The sequence below is a fragment of the Opisthocomus hoazin genome, chromosome 8 (genome assembly GCF_030867145.1).
Source record: "Opisthocomus hoazin isolate bOpiHoa1 chromosome 8, bOpiHoa1.hap1, whole genome shotgun sequence".
Lineage (NCBI taxonomy): Eukaryota > Metazoa > Chordata > Aves > Opisthocomiformes > Opisthocomidae > Opisthocomus > Opisthocomus hoazin.
In genome coordinates, this window is record NC_134421.1 from 35,140,568 (window position 1) to 35,162,581 (window position 22,014).

Sequence of the window (22,014 nt, forward strand, 5' to 3'; positions counted from 1 at the left end):
GTAATGTAATCTTGTTTTTTGACGGGACTTCTGCCTTTGCTAGGTTTCCTCTCTGGCTAATTAATGTTTCTGCCTGCCATTGATTTTCAGACCCACCCAGCTTTCATTTGTTATTTTCTTTCACTGATTATTTTAATAGCATGTAGCATATGTTTGGATTCCTGCTTTACCCTAGCTGTTATTAACAATGTAAAGCTCCTCCTTAATATGACAATGCTAACATTTTTAGCTGTGCTTAATTAGCCCCATCTTAGCAGTGAAGCACTGTTGAAGACTTGTGTCTTATCTCCTAATGTTTCAACTTCCCCTTCTGCTAGCAGATCAAAGCTGATGATAATCCCGTGCTGCAGGTTTGGGGCACAACCATCTGCAGCCTTATTTTAGAGTGTAAACAGGCAGATTGCTTCCCACTTCAACTGCTGCCACATCGGACTGTTATCTTCGGGCTAATCATAATTACATTCATGCATCTTCAGAGGATGTTAATTACACAAAGATGCTTTCTTTTTCTTGAATACTGGAACAAGTGCACAGCAAGGCTGGAGCAATAAAGCAGGGTTAAATCACAGGTGGGAAGGAAAGAAATGAAAAAAAGATCAAAAGGTTGCTTGGGTGGCAAAGGGAAATAAAAGGTGGGAAGAAAAAAGACGCATTCAACCTTGCTGTTGCGTGGAGCTGAATCAGCCCGGAGGGTGAGAGCAACAGCAGAGCTCATCACACCAACTGAAGGACGTGAGGACCGTCGGAGGAGCAACCGGGCTAGAGCGGGAGCTGCACGCCCGGCGACATCCCAGAGCGAGGTGGAGTGCGTGCATGGGGCAGCTTTGCTCGGGGCAGCTTTGCTCCTCGAGCGCCTGTGAGTGAGGTGGGTGGCAAGGGGGTCGAGGTTGCCTGTCACCAGTGTCTCCTAGCGTGGCGCACAGCCCCTGGGTCCGGGAGCCAGGCAGGAACAGAGCATTAACCCACACTGTGCTGGCTGTGAAATATCCAGACAGCAAGAAAGTCTGTATTTTTCAGACAATGTCTACAACACAAAGTGGTAGATATTCATGTGACTCAGCAAGCAGATGTAACAGAGCTGCAACTGGTGTTATTTCTAAATCAAGAAGGCATATAGCAATTGGACCTTTATTTGTACTGAAGGCTATATGCCGAAGTACTTTCATATGTACAAAAATTAATGTGAGCAGGAAGATGGCTGGAGATTAAAAAAGGATCAATTGAGAGACAGAAATTCTAAATCCATGTATGCAGAGGTGCCAGGGTGATAAACATTGCTTTGTTCAGGCTTCAGATGAAGTTTGAGGTGTGACAAATCTGACTCCTCTCTTGTCATCAGAGGAACTCGTTGCTGCCATCATGCTGGATCCTGTCTCTCATGCCGACCAGACCAGATGTTTTGGTTTTAAAACAAGCTATGGACAATTAAATTGCTGTGCAATGCACTGGCAGCGCCAGCTTTCAGTAATTCCCTGTCTTTGTGAGGATGAGAGGTGATGGGAGTGGAAAGCAAAAGCAGAAACTTAATATGATCCTTGCCACAGGCATCTTGGATAAAGCACTCTTGGCTGCTAGACAAACGCAGGCCTTGATCCTGCAGAACCTGATTAGTTTTTTACACACAAATAGTCCCACTGTGGCATGAAGTGTGCAGAAGTTTATTGCAAGATGCCCCGAGAAGGGAAGTGGGAGTGAGGCGAGCTGGAGGAATGACTAATAAGAAGTAGAGGGGAGTTAAGCACAGGGCAGCAGAAGTTCAGCCACTTGGCTGATCCATCAGGTGGGTGGGTTACAGCTGGAGCACCACATCAGATAAAACAACAGGAAGAGCCGAGAGATGGCAAGCACAGGGAAGAAGACCACCAGGAAGACTGAGAAGTGGAGCAGTCCTTTAGCACCACTGAGCAGGGTGAGAAAGGCGAGGAGAAGAGGAGACATAATGTGATGAATGCGATTACTCATCTCTGACTCAGAACTGAATGGGTGTTCCTACTTAATGCTTTGTTTGTGATTGTATTTCGGTTATTTTACAAGTCCAGAGGGAACATGCCATGAAGCCCTTGGGAAAGCAGAGGTTACTGGGCCAAAAGAGATTAGGTGGAGAGTTTCCAAATGAGTGAACACAAAGAATGTGTAAACCTAAACATCTGAGGAATTAACATCTGAACAATCACCCTAGGTGAGAGAGGCATGGTTGCAAATACAAATCAATTGACATGCACCACAATCTTTAAATCTCATTTTAACAGGCCAGGAGACCATGTTAAGGGCAAATGAAGAGGAGAAGCCAGAAGAATCCTGCCCAACTCACCTGTGACAACCTTGGAGGGGTCTAAGTCTTAATGCAGAGTTTCCTGAGCTCCTCAAGTCATGCCCCAGACCGTACCCAGCCTCATCCCTAGCTCTGCTGCTCTGAACACGTGCTCTTTTTAACCTAATGGCCGCATAATGGAAATCCCATAAACTCGGATGTGAACTACGAACTTGCCTAAGAAGAGGAGAACACCCATCATCTTGGTGGACCCCCAGGGAGGCAGGTCCAAGACCAGGCAACACAACTCCTTTCAGCCCGGCCTTGTGCTATGGCGTTTCCCGCCTGGCGGATGGGATTGCCGCTCCCCGGTGCATGGCTTAGCCCTTGTCTCAGCACTGCGGGACCCAGGCCAGGAACGGGGGCCTCACCTCGAGGGGACCCTCATGAGACACATCCCTCTGCCAAGCCCCCTGGGGCCCCTGACGGCAAATGCACTTCTCAGGCTACAGTCCTGTGGTCCTGGGACAAAAAAAAAAATACTACGTGCATGCAAAGCTTTTACAAATTTGGTCACTGTGACCAAACTTTATTACCCATTTTATGGAAGTGTGACAAAAGTCTAGGAATCAAACAACATGGGGATCACAGAGGCTATTATGTTTATTGTGCTGAACAGACTGTGATAATCCATTAAAGGAACATTTTCAACAAGCAAGCGATTCGAAGTACAATCATAGACAGCAACTCTACACGAAGAACAAAGCAAAAAGTTAGAAGACACTCAAAAGAAAAAGTAAACTGTAGTTAAACATCTTGAAGCTTTTTTTTTTTTCCTGCAAACACACCTCTCTTGCAGAAATGGTAGAAGAGTTAAATGTCCAGTCTTAGTTAGCAGTGGCCAACGACAGCAAAGAACAGTCGTATAAAATTTATCTCCCACAAAAATAAACTATATATATAAAAAATTTTATGATGTTCTCACTGATTCAATGGCCACATGCAATTTTTCAGTCTGAAAAAATGAGGTATAGTAGGCCCTAAGAGGTAGTAATGTGTTTTGATTGTACTACAATATATAGAAAATACAAGATTCCGTTCATCAGAGTGGTAAGTCTCTCGGAGGTTGAAGTGTGACACAAACCCAGCAATTATTTCTGTGTCATCCACTGAATACTGTAGTTTTAAAAAATGCAAAAAACCCCACCCCCAAACCCCAAAAGGGACTTGCTAAGGCTTGATTCGATGCCCTTTGAAGTCAGCAGAATTCCTCCTACTGCCTTCAAGTGACAGTGGATTTGGCCCGTTAGAGCTACTCCATAGCTAGGATTATTTCTCTTTCACTTAATATTAATGTGCCTAGTTGTAACACGCCGACCAGCTCTTTCTCAGCGAGTTCCGCCTCTGAACCCTCTGCGGGCTTTCGAGGAGGTCCGCATTTCTTGACACTGCCTCTCGGAAGAAGCCAGTAAACAGTTATCTTCAACTGCATTTGGCTCGGTATTGAAGCCATACCAACAGACGCCTTCCTGAGAAACTACCCCTGGCCCAGTTATTAATACAATGGTACGAAGTACTGACTAGGAAAGAGAGGAAGAAGGGAAACAAAATAGAAATAGAGAAAACAAAATGGGAGGACAGAGAGAGGGAAAGAACAACAAAAGTGAGAGAGAGGAGAATAAAAAACCTCTACATAAGAAGCATTTAAAATAAATCTGGCTGAAACATATTACAAAATCACATTTGTGTAAAATACACGAAAATACTTGTCAAGTATTTTCTTACAATCTACTAATTATTTTTTTAAAACACATATTTGTGATTGCATTATGCAAAAGCTGAGCTTGTTGCTTCCCACCTACAAAGCTTCAAGTTTCTTTGAAGGTTTTTTTTTGTTCGTTTTTTTTTTTTTTTTTAATACGAAAGTAATTTAAAATGTGTTCATTTTCCACAAGTTATTTTACAAAAATAGTTTTGAATTAGGGATTAGTTGCAGTCCTGTTTCAAACGACTCAAAACTAACGCTGAAAGTAACAAGTTCATTCCATTTAAAGTCTGGAGGTAGGTCTTTGTCAATCAATTAGTCCATTTCTTTAAACAATTCATTTGAGGTACAAACTTGGACAGTAATATTTAAACATTACAGCTAATTTTTTTTCTGTCATGTAGTGTCACTGAAGAAAATTATCCTCACAAACCTATCAGCAATTCAGTACAAAAATATATTCAAGTTAACAGTACATTACACAGAAGTCTAGCAGAGAATAGGGTAAGTACATTAAAAAAAAACCAAAAACCAAAACAAACCAAGAGAAAGAAAAATACATAGTCATGCCAAAACACAATAAAGATATTGCTTCCTTAACTGCAATTAAGTGTTGAAGCAGAAACAAGGGGAAAATGCAGATACTCACGATTACCTACCCAGTAAAAAATTCCTGCATTTAATGTGTATAGCAGCATGTATTTATCAGTCTGTTGAGTTAATTGTAAAAATCAGAGGTAGTATTGAATAGTGGGGTAATATTGCATCTGGTGCTAAAAGTGCTGCTTTGAATGAAAAGATGGAGAAATGCCACTGGCCCAGAGGTGCTCAGCGAACCATCCTATGTCAAAATACATTGCTTAAAGTCATACACGAGCTTAGCTGAGGTACGTGGTGTTGGTTCTTACATCGTGACTGATGAGTAATGTGGAGAGATTCAATTCTTTTGAAATACTGGTATGGGACGAGTAGAATTAGACAAAACTAAGCAAAACATATGGATTATTTTTGTTCAGATAAATTCATGGTTAATTTTGAGGTACCTTTCTGCATGTTTTAAAATACTTTTCTTGATAAAGGCTTAGTCATTAATGGCATAAGAGTGTTTGGTGTCAGCCATTTTTGTTTCCATAGAGAATGCCTGGCTCTACAGAAAGCCAACTCCGTCTGGCCTCTTATCGTCCAGAAGATGAGGGTTGTTCACCCTGTTTACTACTGCTTCTGCTGATATGTTTGTATCTATAACTATACAACGTATCTTTGTCTTTCTTCCCTTTTGCAAAATGAAAGTACCTTTTTGTGTTGATTTCTTTCTTCTGATTACCAGCTGAATGACGTGAAAGATCAGCTTTCAATTTTTTTCCTGAAATAACAGTAAGTCTTAAAAAAAAAAAATCAAGTACAAGTCTACAAGAAGGTTACAAAAAAAAAAGAGTAGTATCCATCCCTTATCTTTGGTGTTCTAAAACAGGGAGTTCACTAAGTAGGGAGTGGGTTGCTGGAAGTGTTGCAAGGCTTTAGTGTTACACACCCAGCCTTTCCCATTTCAATGCCCATTATAATGACTATATTACAAGTTTCTTGTTTATATGCAGTGCAGTAAATGACTTAAACCTGATTCGGAGCTCTTCTTGACCCATTTACCCTTACTTAGCAGCTCAAACAAACTATTAGTAGGTTAAGAAAAAAGAAAACAGTAATTAAAAGTTGCATCATTAATCTGTGTCCCCTTTGTGTTACAGCAGTTTTTCACTAAACCTGGGACTGTGAAGGGATTACAAAGAAGATGATTAGTCAAATCCTTTTTAAGGTCATGCGATTTTTTTTTTCCCCCCAGGCAAAAGTGGAAAGACCATGGCAATAGAAAATAAGTGGTCAAGGCAGTGTCTTCTCCCTTCAAAAGACCCAGCTGCTGATGAGGTAGAAATTGCATGGTGCGGTCTCCTAGTCTTCCTCTGCAGACTCTTGTGAGGACGTTTCTTCAGTCTCTTCCTAGAACACATAAACGGAAAAAATAAATACTGTGGCGACCATGTGTCTTGGGCTGCCACCTCACTCTTTTCTCACGTGGCTGACAATTAGCTCCTGAGCTAAGAAAATGCCCTCTCAAGAATCTCAATTCAATCTCAAGAAGCCACCTTGGGGAGGAAGGGAAGGTCTCCTGCTCTCCAGTCACCCCATTTTGGTTTGCCGGGCTTTCCTCCTAACCCAGGGCGTGCCACGAAAAAGTTCATTTGTGCCGTGCTCTCTCACGGCCCTCTCACGGCCAGCAGACATGGGCTGCTAGAAAATGGAAAGCATTTTGAGCAGGTATCCAATGTTAAGTGGGTGCTCTGAGAAACTCTCTTCTCCCCATCGGCTGTCCTTCTCCGGCCCACTGCTGCCTCCACGCTTGACTTCCACAAGCCTGCCCGAATGCAATGCTCTTACATCGTTTCGTTAACAAACACACAGCACCTTTCAGGACATGGGCAGTAAACTGGGGGCAATAAACATGTCTGATAAAAGGGTCTGCCAGTGAAAAGTTGTTTTTTATCAAATGCTGCACATCATGCCCTGAGACAGCACGTGAAAAAGATCTAGGAAGAACAGGAATTTACCCCCTCAGCCAACTGAGACCTTTTAAGAATGACCAGCTTAAAAGAGCTTATAACAGCCTTCATACTTTAATAGATTTGATTTTCCACATGGCTTCATTTTGTCTGGGTGGCTAACTGACACAATTTATAACTCTCTTCCTTTCCCAGGCCACTACAGTACACCATTCAGCAAAGCATGCCTTAAAGCTCGCCTGCGTTATATGACCAAACTTCCATTCATTAGTGTTTGAAACACCTCAGCTGTGAAGGGCTCCTAAATGCTACCATGTGTGACACTGCTGCGGAGGAGCGGCATCAAGGAAAAACACTGGGCTTTAATCACAGGCCACTGCTCGCTGCAATGCCCTTTCAAAAGGTTTCACCACCACCACCACCACCACACCCCCCGCAAGAAAAGGCTGGGAAAAAAAAAGCTGTAAATCCAGGGAATAAACATAGGTATAAATGAATGGACGACAGCTTAAAAAATATAACCACAGCAGCATCAAGCCATGAGATTTCACACTGGTTTTGTTTAGTCTGCTTTGGGTTATGTGGGAAATGTGAAAAGCATGAAGCAAACCCTCCCCCCCTCTCCCTTCATGCCCCCACCCCCCACTAAAGCTCAGGCCTCAGATATTTCAGCCAGGAGGTTTTTACCTCTTGACTAGGAAACAGGCCATGACCCTGAGGTACTCTCCCGAGCACCAGGCACAAAGAAAGATGTAGCATGATCAAAGCCGCGGATGGAGGAAAGAGAGCGAAGTCAAGTGTCAGCTGCCCTCTGACCTTGACTTTTCAATTAATATTTAAATTCCAGAAGACACCGATCTATCATGCGGATGAACAATTTCTTCCTCCCAACAACTCATGTCCACTTGTAGCAGGGTTATATTCACACTGCTGCTACGAAAATGCTCCCCGACTCACAAGTAATGATGGAGCGAATTCTAGCCCATGGCTGGCAGCATGGGGGGACCCACGCTCGCACTCCATCGGATCCCATTAAAGCCTAATGCATTCTCCCCGCTGCCCTCCCCCACAGAATGTGACTGCAACTGTTACAACATTGCAGTCAAGAAGAAAAACGGTGTCTACAGGCACCTAACAAAGGGCTAATTTGGGCTGCACGTGTAGAGACAGTGCAAAATATGTTGGTTTGAGCCTTGGTAATTCAGAACTTGGGATGAACAAGGCAAACACCGGCTTTGCCTGCAAGCCAAGTATTTCAGCTGAAAATTATGACTGTGGGTTCTGTGCTCTTAACATAATACAGGTAGACGTGTTTTGGTATTTGATGATGATCACACGCTCAATTCCTTGCAACGCTGCGGTCAGCCCTGAGCCTCTCGCCATCGTTTCCCAGAAGATGGCTGCACACTCGTGGGCACGGAGCGGCAGCTCACTTTGTTTTATGCTTGGCTTGTCAGGAGACTACTGAAACCTGATGGACTCATTCTCCATGAAGGTGGACTTCCGATCACGGAATTAAGAAGGACGGGGGAGAGGCAAAGTATGTGGAAGGACATACCTCAGAGGTCAGCCAGGATGACCACACAGAGCTATTTTTAGTTAAAGAGTTGCCCACTCTAGTGATTTTTCCTGTGAATCTCACAGTATTTTTTTTCCTTGTAGCCCTGCTGCAGTGACCGAGAAAATGAATGAGAAGCTCTTCCTTCATCTATATACGTATGTTCACACAATCAAGGATGAGTTTCTCTCATCTGCATATGTATATGCAAATGTGTGTATCTGTAGTATCTGGAAGGATAAGAAACCAAAAACCAAGCTAATTACCCCCCCCCCCCCCCCCCATATTTAAATAACAAACTAATCAAAAAATGTATGACTGGCAGACTTCAAATTCTCATCATTCTTGGGAAGGACTTTTTTTTTTCATGAAGAAGAGCTGGCAAAGGGATCAGACTGTTGTGCAGCAGAACAAAAACTTTCCTTCATTAAGTTCATTTCTTGCAGAAGCCTAAGATAGCTCAGTTACAGACGGGTGGTTTTAAGCCAACCTATCATGTAAGTCCCTTGTCAAGACATAGACGGAGACACAATCGCAATTCTGAAGTGCTTACAATTCAAACAAAGGGATAATACAAATCAGACATATATGCATGGAGGGACTCAAAGGAAGAAGCGAGCAGAGGTTCTGAAAGAGAAAATGTGAATGTATAAGACAGGAACAGCGAGGGACTTTTTGCATTGGCGAAAATCTGGTTGCGAGTATTGGAAGGTTGTGCAGCTGTGATCCTCAACCCAGCCTTTGCCTCTGCAGTGCCCAGACATGCACACACTTCCCAAAAGATGGAAGGGAGCAGGCATTTTGAAAACTGCACCCCGCAGAAGTTGCAAACCGGCTCTGCACTGAGTCAGTTCAGCCAGAGACTCACTGAAATGCACTGTGTGGCATGTCAGGGCACTGGGCACCTCAGAGAAAGGATGCTTTACCACCACTTAGCACCTTGCAGGCACTCAGAAGTCCTCACAGACACACCACCATCGATGGCACAGCTGCACATCATAGGATCAGTCCCTAGGTCAAAAGTCGAAGGAGGAACTGGGGCTGGAGTGAAATACGTTGTAGGTCCAGATGTGCTCCTGATCAAGTTGAAGAGAAGGGCAAAAATCAAGAAGCAAAGCACAGCCATTAGAGCAGACATGAGAAACCCAAGTCACTCAGCCAGGGCGTGACAGCCAGGCAGAGCATAAATTCAGCAACACCACCACAGGAAGCGCGCAGCCGGGAAGCGAAGGTTTCACGTTACATGGCAGCCTTAATTCAGGTTGTTCTCACTTTTTAGGTGCATTTACTGCAGTTGTGCAGACAGAATGGTGACATGTGTTAATTGAGCGTAAACGTTCATCGACCCAGTTTTGCCTTGAACAGCTACTCCCCTGGATATTTGTTTTCTGCTGCAGCAAGCTCGCAACAGGCTGGGTTAGCAGACTGCAAAGAGAAACCTGAGAAAGCTTCAAACTAACCAGGCCCGGGTCTGGCTAACAGCGAATCCACAGCCACGCAGAGCTCAGGGTGAACAGGACACGCACCTGAAGGGCAGGGTAAATACTCAGATGCATAGCTCGGGCTTCACTCCCCGTTGCGAAGACAACATCCCAGGCGGCTCCCTGCACATCCGTGTGCCCCACATGCATGTATCCTCGGGGGCTGACTGACACGGGATGCGCCACAGAGACAGTTATACAAGGCACGTCCTGTCCCTGGTTGTCCTATGCATGGGTACGTTTATCCTGAGTTGCTACAGGTCACAGCCCGACACTGTAAGACAAACTGCAAGCCAGCACCCTGAGCTGTTTCCACCCTTAATTGCTGTAACTGCCCTACCAAACTGGGAGTGATGTGGAGCTTCAAAAAAGAGCAGCAAGAAGGCTTTCTCCACAGCTCCTACGGGCACCAATGTTTAATGGGTCTTTCCTTGAGCGGTACCACTGACAAGAGGCTGGCAGACATAGACGCCGGACTGGGACCTGCCAGCGCAGCCCCCTTGCCTCTCACTGGTGTCAGATCCCAGCAGGAGACACAGGACAGATGTTTCCCAATGGGTTACAGCAGGTATCTTCCCTCAAAAGGGCTGCTCTGCGGGCGGCTGGCACTATTGTTGTTAGCCCTGATCTAACAGTGGTGAAGGTAACAAAAAGGACCAGGAAGCAGAACAGCAGGCTTCGCTTAGAAGTGCTATCTGCAGCCAGCATGCCTGTTCGGGCTTGCCCAACACACGATTTCAAAATATAATATCCTTTGTGGAATCTGGTTGCCTGAAGATGGGAACCCGGGGCTGTTTTAGATCCCCTGGCTACCTCATCTGGTATCTGGCAGCCAGCCCAGAAGGGTGCGGGTCTCCTGTGTCATGCCCGCCTGCTCTGCATGGATGTCTGTGATCCCCTGGGACACCTAAAAGGGCACAGAACAGCAGTGTCGAGACGTGTGGACCCACTAACCCTCTCCAGAGCTATAATGCTCCTTTCTCTGCTTTTGAAGGTTCTCTACTGCAGAAAAACAAACCAGTGTATGCTGCAGGAATATGTGAAGTGATAACCACCAGCACACGCACCTCATTCCTAGAGCTCAGCGGTGGCACCATCCAGAATGGAGCTGTGCCACGAATGACCATCTTTAAACCACAATGTCTTCTCAGATCAGAGTGACCCACTGGTCCCAAGAGACTTGTTTCCCATGACGACCTTTGCGGGTGAAATTCAGCTTTACCCGCCGCCTGAGGCCTCCATTTGGTGACCCGCATTTGGTTGGTGTGGGCTACTTTTCCGGCAGTACAAGCAGCTAGTAGCATCCTCACGTTCTCAAGAACATACATGCTTAGTTCGGGCTTCCCTTGTCCTCTGCAACCCTTTTTCGGCAGACCCCCACAAGGTGGTCACAACAAAACCAGCTAATGAGACAGCTGCTGGTGTTTGCAGGGCAACTGTTTGACATTTTGGTAAAAATGTTTGTTCTGTTCTGCCACCCTGGGGCAAAGCTCCTTTGCAGCTACTGCAAGGTTAACTGTCTTTGCCTCGAGAAACTCACTGGCAATTCAGCTGGCAATTCACTTTCTCCACCTTCTACTCATGAGTATCTGAACCACAGATTTAAAAAACTACAACCAGTTTTGTGAGATGAACTACAGATCACAGTAATGCTACACATGGAGCCTCTGAATTTGTCAGAGCTTTTATTTTATAACAAAGTATTAGCTATTGGCACAGATTTCGCTGCCTGCTTTCTAAGCCCGAGAGGGTATGCTTGAATAGATATGTCAAAAGAACTGCTGACAAGAGCAACTTCCAAACTGTGGACCATTGTCTGCTGTTAACTTGTCTGAAATCCCCTGGCATGCAAGCTAATATTCTCAGAGGAGTCCCTGAAGCCAGTGTCTCCTGTCGCAGGCACAGGGGCCTGGGCTGTGCCCAGCTGAGACACAGTGCCACTCCAACTGCTCCATGGCCAGAGCACCAAACCGCTTCAGAAATTCTTACAGCACTAACAGACACTCAGAGTAGGTTTGCTCTGTGTGAAGCTTAGGGTAGGATCTGCTGCTTCAAGCTGCTTTACCCCCTGCAAAGCACACTGGCGAGCGCAGCGACAGCTGTCACCCAGCAGTAAGGCAAAGTTTGATTTGAGAAGCTGGATTCAGAGCTCAAATTGTTGCAGCTTTTTACTTCACACATCACAATGAAAGGATTTATTCGGGCAGAAGAGATCACCATGACCGCATACAGAAAGGCCACACAACTCCTCTTAATGCTCTATTAAAATATGTTTTTAAGCAGGCCATCTAAAGCCATTCTTTCAACAGAGAAACTCTGAATACAGGTGAGTCAACCAGCCTGCAAGAAAGCAATTTCTGTGCAGTCATTGCTAGCATGCAAGGAGGAGCACAACTTCTCTAGCCTGGTGGTTAAACACACAGTTAAAACCTCTGCCTACAGAGCAGTTCTGAGATGGCTTGCCCTCTCCCAGTGCTGTTTCTGCAGTTTACTAAGGTATGGGACAGTCCTGGGGGCAGGTCGCCCCAAGGAAGCAAAACTCTTGGTACTTAAATGACATGAAAGACAGAGAGACAAATAGAGGGGTGGCAGCAGATGGGGCAGTTTTGGGTTAAGATTTAAAGACTAGAAACCAACACTCTTGCTTTAAATAGCTAAGTGCTTATGGACTTTGCCTCTGATGGTCCACCGTGTCACCTAAGGATCTTGGCCTTCAAAAGACTACAGACTTGGCCATAGCATGAGTCCAGTATTCGGATACCAGCAAGTAGCCTTGCTGAGCTTCCACTTAACTTTCCCAATAGCCAAGTGCATGCTGGTGGGCATCTGCAGAGCAGCCTAATGCTCTTGGGAGCAGTCTAAGGGCTGGCAAGGCTCTTATAGAACATTTTGACTCAGAGGTGTCCTCAAAGTTTCCACGCTCAGGAAAGCAATGCACAACAGACAGCAAGAATAAGACTCATCTTTGACTGTGCATGCATGCAATAGCACTGGTTTGGAAACTCACAAGCAGACTTGTTTTGAAATTCCTATGCTCTCTGATTTGAAGCAGATAATCCAAGCTGGGTTTTCTACCTTCTAGGAAGAAGCCTACCCATGAAGCTGTTGTGTACAGAGGACGCATCTTTATTCTGCTGAAGTCACTCCACTTTTATATAAATAATCAAATATTCTGTGAGGCATGGAAAGGGAGCAGAGAGAATAAAGCCAAACACTGATGATGTCCTGCATGTGATCAGCCTGTGACTTTCGAGCTGCATAGTTAGTAAGCAAATTACGGGTGTCCTCTCACTGCTGGAACAACACTGCTTGACCAGCAAAAAGGCTGCTCATGGAGTTTACTAGATAATCCACATCCCCAGCTGTTGGAGGAAGTGAACTAGCATGGGGCAGCCAGAGTGAGGTTCTGAAAGAGAAAATGTGAATGTATAAGACAGGAACAGCGAGGCACTTTTTGCATTGGCGAAAATCTGGTTGCGAGTATCGGAAGGTTGTGCAGCTGTGATCCTCAACCCAGCCTTTGCCTCTGCAGTGCCCAGACATGCACACACTTCCCAAAAGATGGAAGGGAGCAGGCATTTTGAAAACTGCACCCCGCAGAAGTTGCAAACCGGCTCTGCACTGAGTCAGTTCAGCCAGAGACTCACTGAAATGCACTGTGTGGCATGTCAGGGCACTGGGCACCTCAGAGAAAGGATGCTTTACCACCACTTAGCACCTTGCAGGCACTCAGAAGTCCTCACAGACACACCACCATCGATGGCACAGCTGCACATCATAGGATCAGTCCCTAGGTCAAAAGTCGAAGGAGGAACTGGGGCTGGAGTGAAATACGTTGTAGGTCCAGATGTGCTCCTGATCAAGTTGAAGAGAAGGGCAAAAATCAAGAAGCAAAGCACAGGCATTAGAGCAGACATGAGAAACCCAAGTCACTCAGACTTGGATTGAGTGATTGGGGCTGCGCTGGGATTCAGCTGCTGGTGAGCATGGTCCAGGCCAACACCAGTGGTAGGGGTCAGAGAGAGCTCCCATCTTCGCACACCCAGAAGCCACTCCTCCAGATCCCCCTCCTCCCCTGGAGGAAGTGTCCCGCAAGGCTTGGCCAAGTTTTGGTCCTTGAGTAACAGGTTCAGAAAGTGGAGGGGGCCAGCATAGAGCTCAGGAGGATCCCCTCAGGACAGGACAGGACAGGACACTCCTCTTTAAGTTAGAACAGCCTTCTTTAGACATAGATTCAAGTCTCTTCTTCCTGTTAGATCAAGGAGGATTCAAAAACATTTCACTATCTCCTAGCTTATCTCCCACTGGGAGAACTATTTGATATAATGGAGTGATAGTGAATCTCTCTGGCTACTTTGAAAGAAAGGGCTTATCTGACACAGGATTCTTAAATCCAGGGGGGCTCACGCTGAGAACTTCCAGAGACAGGAATCAGGCTGACTGACGTTTAGATACCATAAAAAGTACCTGCCCTAGGCTCTGCATCTCAACATCTCCTACAGGGCTTGAACAAACCTCAGCTCCAGGTGCCCAGCTTTGCCAGGGATTTTAGAGCAGCCCTGAACTCAACTCAGCAATGAAGTTTCTGCAAGGCAGCAGGTTGCTCAGTGCTGAAGCCTGTGATGCTGAAGCCTTCTGAAACTGAGACTCAGCTGTCTAAATTATGTCAGGCCAGATTTCTTAAATGTGTTTTGGCATCTGAGTACAGCAAGTGCCTTTTTGACCCAAGCAGGTCAAAACACTTTGAAAAAATCTGTTCCCCATGTAATTAAAAGGAGAGCGCAAATCTCCAGCAAAATCTCAGTACCAGCCAGAAGAAGCACCATTTAAAGTCCACAAAGCACAGACCTAAAGTGAAAATGGTGCTTGAAGCAATCCTGGGCGCTGTGCTAACACTGACAGAGACGTATTCTGCCTTGGAGAGCTTCAGCCCTACAAGATGTAAACAGTTCTGGTGGGAAGGAAATAAAATATTAAGGAAAAGAAGGCAGTGGTGCTGTTAGAAACATATACAACCGAGCTGGACTAACCCCAACTTTGAGAAGCTGCTCTTACAAACCTCTTGTGGAGGCTGTAAACCAGAGGAGTGGTAAACTGCTCTGCATTCACACAGCACACCACGCTCCAGAGCCAAAATCTAGGCTGAAGCGTAAGGCAAGCAGAGGCTCTATTACTAATCACTAATAGGTATGTCCATAATCAGATGAAAGAGCAAAAAAAGGTGGACGCCAGTCTTTAGAAATCCTTAGGCTTGTACAGTCCACTGAAACACTGTGGGTCACTGCATTAGCTCTGCTTTCTTGTGGCAGAGGAGACGGCAAAAGGATACTGGAGTCCACCCAGGTAAACCTGAGGGCGCCTGCGTTCCTCCTGAGCCCCTGCGGTACTGGAAACGGCGCCGATTTCTGTGCATATTTTCTGCTAAGCGACAGAGGAAGGACTAGGGTGAAGGTCTCCCAGAATGGAACCGGGAAAGGAATGCTAGGAGAGGCTTTGAAATGGAGGTCAAACCCACAGTTTACCTTGTACTCCCCCCCATTTTAGTACATGAAAAGGAGAATTAAGTCAGGCCTGTTAGATTTCTATTCTCCCCCCCCCCCCCCCCCCCAACAACTGCTTATTACAGACAGGAAGCAACTGTCAGAAGTTATTCCCCTCCAACCCTTTATCACTCCAAAAAGCATTATGGCTTGGTCCACGGAGCCACTGGCAACTGAGGTTTGGGAATGGCAATCTATCTATAATGATAAATAATAAAATAAAGTGTCTTCCCTTTTGAATCCCAGCTGAGGGATTCTGCCAGGTGATCAAACTTGTCTGAACCTCGGAGCAGCGGCTTTGAAGTAATAAGAAAGAGATTGAAAACCTGCAGCCAAGAGCCGCACACACCTCATTAGGGCCCAGCCATGCGGGAAGGCCGAGCAGCAGCCGCCGGGCCCGGCCCCGCGTACCCACTGGCAAGGGACTGCGGGAAGGGAAGATAAAAGAGCCTTTCACAGTGGAAGCGCACCGGTGACATTTTTACGAGCGCCAGCCCTGTGGCCGAGGGGCTCGCGGCCACACGCCCAGCCTGCGCCATGTTGCTGCCCGCCAAGCGGGGGCCATGGGGGGCTCTGCCTCCATCTCCCCCGGTTTTCCTCTTCCTTCCTTTTCTTCGTTTCTGAAGGAAAGGGTTTAACGTGCAGGGCTCCACCTTCCCCGGGCTGCGCTCAGAAAAGCCCCCCTGAAATGAGAAATGTATCTCTGAAAGACAGTGAGCTGGGCTCTCCCGCCTGTTTCCGCAGAGTTCACGTGAGACTGGGCGGTACGACTCACCTAAACGATCTCTTTCTTTAAAAAAGCTCAAAACAAAACAAAAAACACTAAAGCTTAACAGACTTGTAAAATGCTTTTAAAAACGTCTGAAGAGTTTAATCACAGATCTTACCGCACAGACACTGGTGAGGTTGTGTGCTGGCAGTAAAGCAGAGTATTTAACTTTGAGAGCTGAAGTTCTGGGTTTAATTTTCAGTTTCAGACTAAACAGCAGGTCTGCAGCGAAAGGCAGGGCGACGACTCCTGAGCAAAGCGGGCTAATGGAAATGCTTTTCTTGCAAACTTCACTGATCGTGTAACCACGGAGTACCTCTTTGTGCAGGCGAAAGTGCAAAATCAGAGAAATTTGTGTTGGTTTTAATAAACTCTCCCTCCCCCCGTCCCCTCCCCCTTTTTACTGCAAAGAATTCTGCTGCTATTTTATTATGTAATGCTGCAGGCTAAAAATATATCCTTAATTTAAGCCATCTTGCCAATAAATCTACAAATACCAGGTAATCCAGAAAGGGTAGTTATGGTTTAATGACACAGTCTTCTTGTCATCTTAATATGTTCAACTCCTAAAGGATTTACAGCGACGCATTTAAAGATTTTTTTCAACTTCTTGAATATGTCCACATAGTCTCATGGAAAGGACGATAAAGTATGGCCCTCTTCAGCATGGAGTAGCAACCCAACTCTTCAAGCCCCATCTGCGCCGTGATCAGTGCTACCACAGGGCAAAGCTTTTTCATTCTCTAACCAAGATAGTCTGATTCAAAGGGAGTGAGGCTGTCCAACTTAATTGATAGTGATTATTTCCTTTGGATTATAGGATCTTTCATGGGGGATTTTTTTCCAGCTGAACACATCTATATTCTATAATCAAATCAGAAAAGGTATCCTGGTGGAAACGTGTATTCAAAACATGTTTTCTTTTAGGACTGAGACAGATCTACTGCAATTTATACCTCAATGTTAATCTATTCTCCTCTTCCCAAACATAAAAAAATACTAATATTAATTACAGTTAATGCCTCACTATATAACACAGTTCTCAGGAGACCATTAAAGTGATAGGCGAGCCGCCTAACATACTGTAACTGTCTCCCTGCTATTCTGATTTCAGTTTCCAGATTTTGCCTCAAAATAAGCATGCAAATCAGGGAAGGGAAGGGGGTGGAAGCCATTCACTGCCCTGAATCTGATATCTCCTGGGTCCTAGAGCTCACATGTCCCTTCCTTCCAGACTCAAGTCTGGTTTCAATGGAGCTCTCATTTTTCTTCCCACTAATCCTGCCGTGAGATCAACCATTGGTAACTCTGTGAGAAATTAAATACCAGGATGTGGGAAATCTGAGATCTGAATTCGGGCAGAATGTGGCTGATTCATTTTTTTCTTTCTCTCCTTCTCTTTTCCCATGGTTGTTGTGTGGCAAATAACTCTTCAAACCTGAGATCAGAGATCGTCCTTGAACAATGTGACTACATTGACAGAGCAGAGGCAAACCAAGAAGTACATTGGCGATACTATATCCCTTTATTAGATAACCAATAGGCATATCTAAAGCCAGATTTTGGCCAAAGTTTTCTGAAAATATTCTGGCACTTCCAGAAACGGTTTTCAATGGGATCAGTAGCAGAACTTCATCATGGTGACGCTCACCATCTGCTGGAGCAGACTTCATAAAGAAATTAAAATTTGCGGCATTGGGATCCCAACGAAACAGGATCCATGAGGTAGTTTGCTATGGTGATGTGAGCGCTATGATGTCCAACAGTCAGGCATTCATTTTGAATGGCTTTTTTCCTTCCTCGGTGTGCGAAAAACACATTTATTCAGGTCCTATAAAGACGAACTCAAGACCCTTACAAACACTGTGGACCTGCTGGAGAGCAGCTCTGTGGAGAGGGACCTGGGTGTCCTGTTGGACGACAGGTTAAGCATGAGCCAGCAGTGTGCCCTGGCTGCCAAGAAAGCCAATGGGATCCTGAAGTGCATCAAGAAGAGTGTGGCCAGCAGGACGAGGGAGGTTCTGCTCCCCCTCTACACTGCCCTGGTGAGGCCTCATCTGGAGTACTCTGTCCAGTTCTGGGCTCCCCAGTTCAAGAAAGATGAAGAGCTACTGGAGAGAGTCCAGCGGAGGGCTACAAGGATGATGAGAGGACTGGAACATCTCCCCTACGAGGAGAGGCTGAGGGAGCTGGGCTTGTTCAGCCTGAAGAAGAGAAGGCTGCGAGGGGACCTTATAAATGCTTACAAATATCTGAAGGGTGGGTGTCAGGAGGATGGGGCCAAGCTCTTTTCAGTGGTGCCCAGTGACAGGACAAGGGGCAATGGGCACAAACTGAAGCACAGGAAGTTCCGTCTGAACATGAGGAAGAACTTCTTCCCTCTGAGGGTGACGGAGCACTGGAACAGGCTGCCCAGGGAGGTTGTGGAGTCTCCTTCTCTGGAGGTATTCAAGACCCGCCTGGACAAGGTCCTGTGCAGCTTGCTGTAGGTGACCCTGCTTCGGCAGGAGGGTTGGACTAGATGACCCACAGAGGTCCCTTCCAACCCCTACTATTCTGTGAAACTATTCTGTGAAACTATCTGTGAAACTGGACTGCCCAAAGGTTTAGGTCCTTCATGCACTGCTTGGCATTGCGCTGATGTTTGAAAACCACGTATGTACTCACGTAGCCTTCAACGCGAAGTAACTAGGAGCATAATTCTCTACTGCATAGTCTACTAAGATGTTGTGATACTCCCAAACTTTTTACTCTGTCTATAAACACAGCAGCACCATGCTCACAATATCCAACGAGCAACCGATGGCCATGAGCTCTGAATGGCCCCCCCCAGACAGCAGCCTGTCTGGGTTGCTTCAGGCCATCACAGCACTAAGGGACAGCACAGTGAGAGCACCAATGGTAGTGACACGGGAGGGAAGCTCCACCGGGGAAAATGGTTTTAGAGTGTCTATCACGATCTTATTTCGTGCTTTTATGAATCCTTTGTCTGAGCTGTCCTCTCTGAGTGGCAATGGAGGAGGCACGTCGGTCCAGCCTACCCACCCCAGCCTTAGCATCTGGCACAGGTGCCACAAGCTGACAGGCTGCCCAGGGAGGCCAGGCATCACCCCAGGGTAGCATAGCAGCACTGATTTCAAGGAACTAAATTCACTGAATTCCACAAATGCCCCACAGTGACTGACAGAGTAGCTATGAAATGCTTCCTATTCTTCTGTTCCAAGACTATTGCTTTGGGCAACAAGGGGACCTTACAAAATTCCCCAGATGTCATGGAAACCCCAGAACAAAATACGATGTTGGCTTCTTATTGTTTCCTTCCAGAACATGTTTAAAGATGTATATCAGCTAATAAGCGCCAAGTATACTGCTCTTTTCCCTAGACAAATCTTTTTTCATAGTTCTGGCATGCAAATACTATAATTGACCACCTTAGCAAATTATTTAACAGATAAAAAATGTGTTTTCATTGGTCTTAAGTCTGATTTTCATTGTGTTTACCTTATTCCACATCCATTGCAGCATACCTCATTTTTAGCATACAATTTGCAACAGGATTTATACAGTCCTGAACTGGCATGGCAAAGAAGTAGCGATTTCTAGATGTGGTTACATAGAAGATTCATGTCCCATGTTTTTCAGTGCAGCAATGAGCTGGGTTACAGCCCTGGAGTATCTATTAATAATATTTACGTCAGAAAATAGACTTTGGCTGGGTGTGGAGGAGCAACGACGACGCCAGTTGTGAAAGATGCAGAGCCTTTATGAGAAGCTCAGGAACCAAGCTCTCTGTGAAGAGCGCTTTCCTTCTGCACAGCCCTCTGACACATCTCATCTTTGCTAATTAGCGTTTTGATTATTTGTGTTGCTATAAGTCCAGAGGCTGTTCACTCTAGTAGTTTCAACCTTCTGGATATCATTCTGGAAACATCTTAAAATAATCCAGATTTTCAGGGTGTAGCCAAGTACTGCCTAGAATCCTGAAGTCTGCGAAGTAAGATACCCAAGTGTTAGCAGCACAGACTCTTGTTACTTTTGGAAATCTTGGCCAAAATAGATCGCATACGTATGCAAAAGTAGCACTGTTTAATTTACTCTTGATTGACATTTTTTTAAACACTGTTCCCTGCCCAGCCATCTTCCTCAAGGGTGTTTCCCAAGCACACATCACAGCCCTTTCTCCTCTGGCTATCATTGAGATTTCTGTTCTTGTCAAATGGGAGCCAAGTGCTGAACCGGATGGACCTCCCTGAACAGCTTCTGTGGCCACAGCCACGGGGTCACACATGAAGGCACCCTGCCCACAGCCATCGTCCGCCCGTCTCAGGCTTCGCAGCATGAGGAGGTAGGCAGACAGCGAGGAGGAGCGCGGCTGACGTAGGGAAATACTTTACCTCACCCCTTTGGCCTCCAGCCTTCTACTACCAACTGCAGCGTCTCAATACCTGTAGTCCCTGAACGTTTCTATGTGCTTTTAGGGACAGGTCTTGCCCAGCACACAGGGAAAGAGTGGTGACCTGAGAGCATGTCTGTATTCAATGGGCAAATGTGTGACCAGCGCTGCATTCAGAAAGCTGCCTCCTGCTCTAGGGCTTGTCTCAAGAGAATTAAATGTTGCATGTTTGAACAGTCAAAAGAACCTTTTTTTGCTCTGGTTCGGAGCTGAAGGCTCCTCCTATGTTGGGCTATGCCATGGCACTCCTGCTCTTTGATTGACTCAGAGCCTGGCTGACAAGGAGATGCCACCTCCAAACAGCACCTTGCAGCAGGCAAGGCTCTGAGTCCCCCAGACAGTCCCTGACAAGTCACGAATCAAAACATCTTGCTAAATCCTATTCCTTTTTAGCCACATCAAATCCCGAGTGTGTGCAGTCTCATAACTCCCTTACGCAAGAAGGGAGCGTCAGCACCTCATTTTTAGCAGAAGGGGAACCAAGGCACCAGGAGACTTGCCTAAAAAGGGACTTGCACGCTGCAGTGCCCAGTGCTAATGGCTTCAAAGGAAGCAAGGGGCTCCCCTGGCATGCTACTGACCAGGGCACCTCTGCTCCTTGGGCAGTGTATGGGGACAGGCACCTCGGCCTGCCTTGCTGGCCACTGGTATGCTAAGCAAGGGGATGCATCGTTCAGCCAGCATTTCCTGACTGAACTATGCCTCTGAATTTAACAGATGGGACCATCCAAAATCCTGTTTCTTCTTGTTTCTTTTCTGCACTGAGGCTGGTGCTGCTGTGAAGCTGGGACTCAAACAAACCACCTCCCTCCTGGTTGTTCACTCAGTGGCTCTTCAATCACCAAACCATTACCTGCACTGTGTCCCAGGTTCAGCGAGCAACATGGAGAACCCTTCTCCCTTGGCAGGCTGGAGCACTGCTGGGATGAGAAATGGGGCTGCTGCCCAGGTGACCTACTTGCAGAACAATTCCTGTGGCCACTCTGTCGCATGAGAAGCAGGCTATCCCTGCAAAGCTCATTCCACTCCCACCACCACCGCCCAAAACCCCAGTCCTAGCAGAGGCTGTACAGGGTTTGTAAGTCCCAAACAACACAAGAGAGGAGCCTGGCGTAGGCAGCACCTTGTGGCAGCGCAGCCCCTGGGCAGTGCCCCTCGCTCCTGCAGTGAAGTAACGGAACCTACCAACTGCAAGAGAGATTGGGCAGGTCGGGAGCCGGGCTTTTTGTCCTTTTCTCTATTAAACACCCAAATGCTGCCTGCAGGGAAAGAGGGCTGTCCCTATATCTCCAGGTAAATCAAGAAGATTGAGGGCTGGATTACAAAGCTCATTGTCGTCTCCGAAGTGAAGCAGTGGTTTATGGTGCACACTTCAACGTTTAACTGCCTTTGTAAAAAACAAGTCTGTCTCCTCTGCATTCTCCACGAAATGGTGGAAATGCTGGGTGAGCTCTTTCTGTATTTTCATTACTGGTAGGAACAGTTCAGTTGAAGAACATATTGCAATGAGCTGTGAGCAACAGCACTTTTCATAAAAGTGACTTTTATAAAATACATTTGTGGTAGACGACCCCGAGGCTCCAGTGTGTAGTGTGTGGAATGGAACTCTGCTTGCTAGCAAAGTATCTGTCACCCCAGCACTGAG

The 22,014-nt window shown here is 46.1% G+C and overlaps 1 protein-coding gene across 1 annotated transcript in view; it reads right to left on the reverse strand.

Annotated features, from left to right (window-relative positions):
• Window positions 1-4,136: 4,136 nt before the first annotated feature.
• Window positions 4,137-22,014, reverse strand: part of HMGA2 (high mobility group AT-hook 2) — a 117,981-nt gene continuing 100,103 nt past the window's right edge. Inside the window, exon 5 of the mRNA XM_075428409.1 lies at window positions 4,137-6,008. Coding sequence (XP_075284524.1) covers window positions 5,961-6,008 — 48 coding nt within the window. The 3' untranslated portion in view covers window positions 4,137-5,960. The remainder of the gene's footprint in view (window positions 6,009-22,014) is intronic.